We start from the raw sequence: 4,238 nt of genomic DNA, 5'->3' as shown, positions 1-4,238 counted from the left end.
GACACATTTTTATTTTCTCGCCAACATTGTTGAATGGCAATTGCAATCGCCAAGTTGTTTTGTTTATGTTAATTTATCGTTTAGAATAATTTTTAAGTGCTTCCTTGAATGATTAGATTTATCGGTAGATTTAACATTAAATGATCATATTTCTTGATGTATAATTGAAATGTAAGAGTGAGGTAAATGCTTCAGAAATCCAAAACCCAAAGAAAGTGGTCTAAAAAATTCCGAGACAAGTTGGAATTGATATTAACCTATGATGCCTGCAGCTTTGGATTTGGTCTCGAAATTTTTGAGACCACTGAAAGGGCGACTCTGAGGCAAATTCCGAAGCTTTAAGAAAATGGCCTCGGATCTAATTCAAATTCCAAGACCATTTTATGAAGTCAAATTAATATTTTTTGGTAGTGATTATCTGGCATCGACACAAAATATCGATATTATGGAAATAATGTATGTATCGATATTATGGAAATAATGTATGTTTACAATAATGTATGTTTACAGGAATAGTAAACATTTTGAAGAATAAAATATGAAAAATTGTAAAGTAAATACACCCTCAATTTCCATTTAATTGCTTGGTATTATTAATAGGAGATAGTCATTGTTTGAATTAAACACTCCACTTCACACTTGACAATACAATTATATGTATTTCAATATCAAAACAAGCTCTTACGTTTGATTTTGATTATTATTATTATTTTTCTCGCAATGACAAAAATTTTGTTTATGATATTTTATAGGTATCGAAAAAAAATAAATGTCTTTCACATTTATCATTCCATCAAATTAAATGGAGATCATTAAATAATGGATTTTTTCCCCTTATAATATGTATTATTCTCTTCATCTCAAATATTTTGATTAATTTATTTATTTTTAATTAGGAATGTCTAGAAATTTAAACTATTCATTTTTTTTTTTACTTAAAACTACACGTATCTTTCTAAATATAATTACATGTAAAATATATTTGAAAAGTCGTGCTAAAATAAAAAAAATTAAGAAAACGAAAAGGTACATAATTAGAATAAAATACTATGAGTTTTTTTAAGTTAAAAAGATATATACTAGACATAAAATAAGCTTTTTTTGTAGTTGGTATATTTATTTTCTTGTGCCTTGTGTTGATAAATAATATGTGGCGATAATATATACTTTTACATGTAAAGTGCATTTAAAAAGTCAGAGCAAAACAAGCAAACTAAAAGAAAAACGGAATTAGAATAAAATATGATTCTTTTTAGGTTAAAAAGATATACATTAGGCATAACATAGGTTTTTTTTTGTAGTTAGTACACTCATTTTCGTGCATGGAGTTGATCCACAATGAGTTCACCAAAATAGTGGTTGACACATATCTCAATACGCATCACACACTAATTCTGTACATGATGTGGATCAACCATGCGTCACCAAAATAATATCTAACACGCATCTCAATACGCGTGTCACATAAATTTCGTGCATAGAGCGGATCAACCACGTGTTCACCAAAATAATGTCCGACATACATCTCAATACACATCACACACTAATTTCATGCATGAAGCGGATCAACCATATTTCACAAAAATAGTAGCCGACAAGGATCTCAATATACATCACACACTAATTTTGTGAATGAGCGGATCAACTGCGTGTTCACCAAAATAGTGTCTCACATGTATCTCAATACGCGTCACACACTAACTTCGTGCGTGAAGCGCATCAAACACGTGTCCACCATAATAGTGTATGACACGTGTCTCAATATGCTTCACACACTAATTTCGTGCATGTAGTGGACCATCCACATGTTCACCATCGTTAGATTATAAAAACATTAGTCTGGCTCTCTTCTTGATAACCGAAAGAAAGTTTTGCAAAGCCTTTCGTTGTATTTTGGCCCGTAGATCTGACCCATCTAACCCGCGTCCATATCATTGCCTTTCTGTGAGCTGCGATCCGATCCAAACCCCGCGCTGACCTGACCCGCATGCGACCCGTCTCCCCACATCAAATCCCAGCCATCCATCCTAGGGTTTCAATCTGAATCATTCATTGTTTAATATATATTGCTGCACCACACCACAAAACACACAATACTATGTGCGCCGTTGGTTCTTTCTCTCTCACTCTGTCTCACTTGCGATACCGGTGGTTCCGGTGATTTTTCACTGTGAAGTTGAGAGGTTCTTTTCGATGTGTGCTCTGGGGAGTGTTTGTGAGGATTTTTACGATTCAATTTCTCTGTTTCATTCTGTTTCCGTTGCGAGAGTGGGGTTTTGCTTCTTTAGGTAGAAGATAGGTGTTTCTTGGGTGTTGTTGGCCGGCGCCAGAGTTGTTCGTCGCTGTCTTGGTCTCCTCTTTGATAATAGTGGATGACCTACAAAAATCTGAGCCACATAGCGTGTTTCGATTGTGTTTCAACTTTTTTTCTTGTCCCAGTTCTTTAATAAATTCTATTTAGTATTCTTTTTCCTAAAATAACATCTTTCATGATATTTGGCGACGATTTTCACAAGTGAGTTATTAGCGATTTTGTTTATTGTTTTATGTCGTTTCGTTCTAGTAATTAATTTCACAAGCATGTTAATTATGAATGTTCTTTGTTTTTCATTCTAGTAAGTCATTTGAACTCTTTGTAAATTAATAGAACTTTTTTTTTTTTTTTAAACCTTATGAGAGTAGATTTTATGCGTCATGGATGCTATCGAACCATTACGATACAGTGGTGGTGGAGACGCGATGTCTATCGAGGATATTGCTTTCTTGAAGCTTAATTCCTCTAGAAACTTTTGTGTGATGTTGTTGTTCCACATACACAAAATCACACTGACAGTGACGGCGGCACTCCACGCACTCACACTCAGAGCTCTGATCGACTATGTTTGCCCTATACGCTTCAATGGATTCAGCCTGCATGGAGGTAAACAAAGCAATGCATGCGAATTGCGGATCCAGGTCGATCTGTTGGGATTGAAGATTGATAATCCAAGTTACCGCAGAAGGAATTGTCTTTTCAGGTTCCTCTGCCTGTTGTTTTAAGCAATGAATTAATTTAATATGTCCATCACTGTTGTTGATGTTATTCAATTTATTTTTTTTTATTTTTCTGGTAGGGCATCATTGGAAGATAATGAAAATGATCATGACAGAAGAATGGTGGTGAAATATCTCGAGGTGAACATATAGTGTGGAGAATTAATATTTGGTGTTCTTGACACTAATCTTAATTACATATGGACTTTTTTTGGCATATTTGGTATAATGTTAGATGTTAGAATATATCCATTAAAACATATAGAATGGAAAAATAAATCATAGATCTCAAACATCCGGTCATTTCATATACTGAATAGAGAACGAGAAAGAGTTTTTCGGTTGTATCTTTAAGGTAGATCGGTGTGTGTTTTCTTTTTTGTTCCAAATCTTAGCTCTACGAACACGATGGAGTTTATATATATATATATATAGAGTAGGTCGTAGTAACCCGTTGATTTTTATGATTAAATAAATCCATCCATCATAGATTTAGCTAACAAATCAAAGAATAATATTAAATAATAGTTTAGATTGTTATTCAAAACATTGAGATTATATTTGATTGTTATCAAAATAAAATTAATTATCCCAATAAATCTAACAATTGTAGATTATTGTTTTGACCAGCATGTTTCGTTTGATAGGAAAATCCAACGATGTTTGAACCATTTGTTGAAGATGAAGTTCCTTCGATAAATATTGCGAATCCAAAATGGCAACGGCTTGTAATTGCAAGCCGAGAAAGAAGTGCTATAGACGATGTGAAAGCATAAGAATTGCATAGATCCACGCAACAAATGTAAGTTTTTGGTAGTGTAGATGGATGCTATCAAACCATTACGACAAGGTGTGGTGGTGGAGACTATCCGCCTTTTTAATGTGGCATGGAAAAGTATGCCGGCGCCGAAATGCAACCTTCTAGCTCCGTCCCCTTACCGATGCCTCACGGAAGAGTACAGTTATGTAAGGCGCGCTGTCTAACCTGGCCCGCCTTCTAGAAGTCCAATTCTGTCATGAAGATTTTAGCTATTAAGATAATATAAAAATGAGGACGAGCATTGTACTTTTTGTAATTAAAAGAATTTTATATTCTCTTATTGTTGTTGTTTGTGGGTTTTAGTTTTGGGTTTGGATTATTGAATAGTAAAAAGGTGAATTTGAATAGTTGTTTGATGTGATATAAATAGAAGTTGATGTGATAT

At 33.8% G+C, this 4,238-nt stretch overlaps 1 protein-coding gene across 1 annotated transcript; it reads left to right on the top strand.

The window, feature by feature from the left end:
• Positions 1-1,911: 1,911 nt before the first annotated feature.
• On the top strand, positions 1,912-4,238 carry LOC127252602 (uncharacterized). The gene is made up of 4 exons (XM_051276843.1): positions 1,912-2,515; positions 2,683-3,017; positions 3,114-3,174; positions 3,681-4,238. The coding sequence occupies exons 2-4, from the start codon at positions 2,695-2,697 to the stop codon at positions 3,807-3,809; spliced, it is 513 nt and encodes a 170-aa protein (XP_051132800.1). The 5' UTR covers positions 1,912-2,515; positions 2,683-2,694; the 3' UTR covers positions 3,810-4,238.

This window comes from Andrographis paniculata, unplaced genomic scaffold, assembly GCF_009805555.1.
Source record: "Andrographis paniculata isolate CXL003 unplaced genomic scaffold, ASM980555v1 Contig46END, whole genome shotgun sequence".
NCBI lineage: Eukaryota > Viridiplantae > Streptophyta > Magnoliopsida > Lamiales > Acanthaceae > Andrographis > Andrographis paniculata.
The sequence above is the reverse complement of the archived record's forward strand: the minus strand, read 5'-3'. Positions and strand labels throughout refer to the sequence as shown.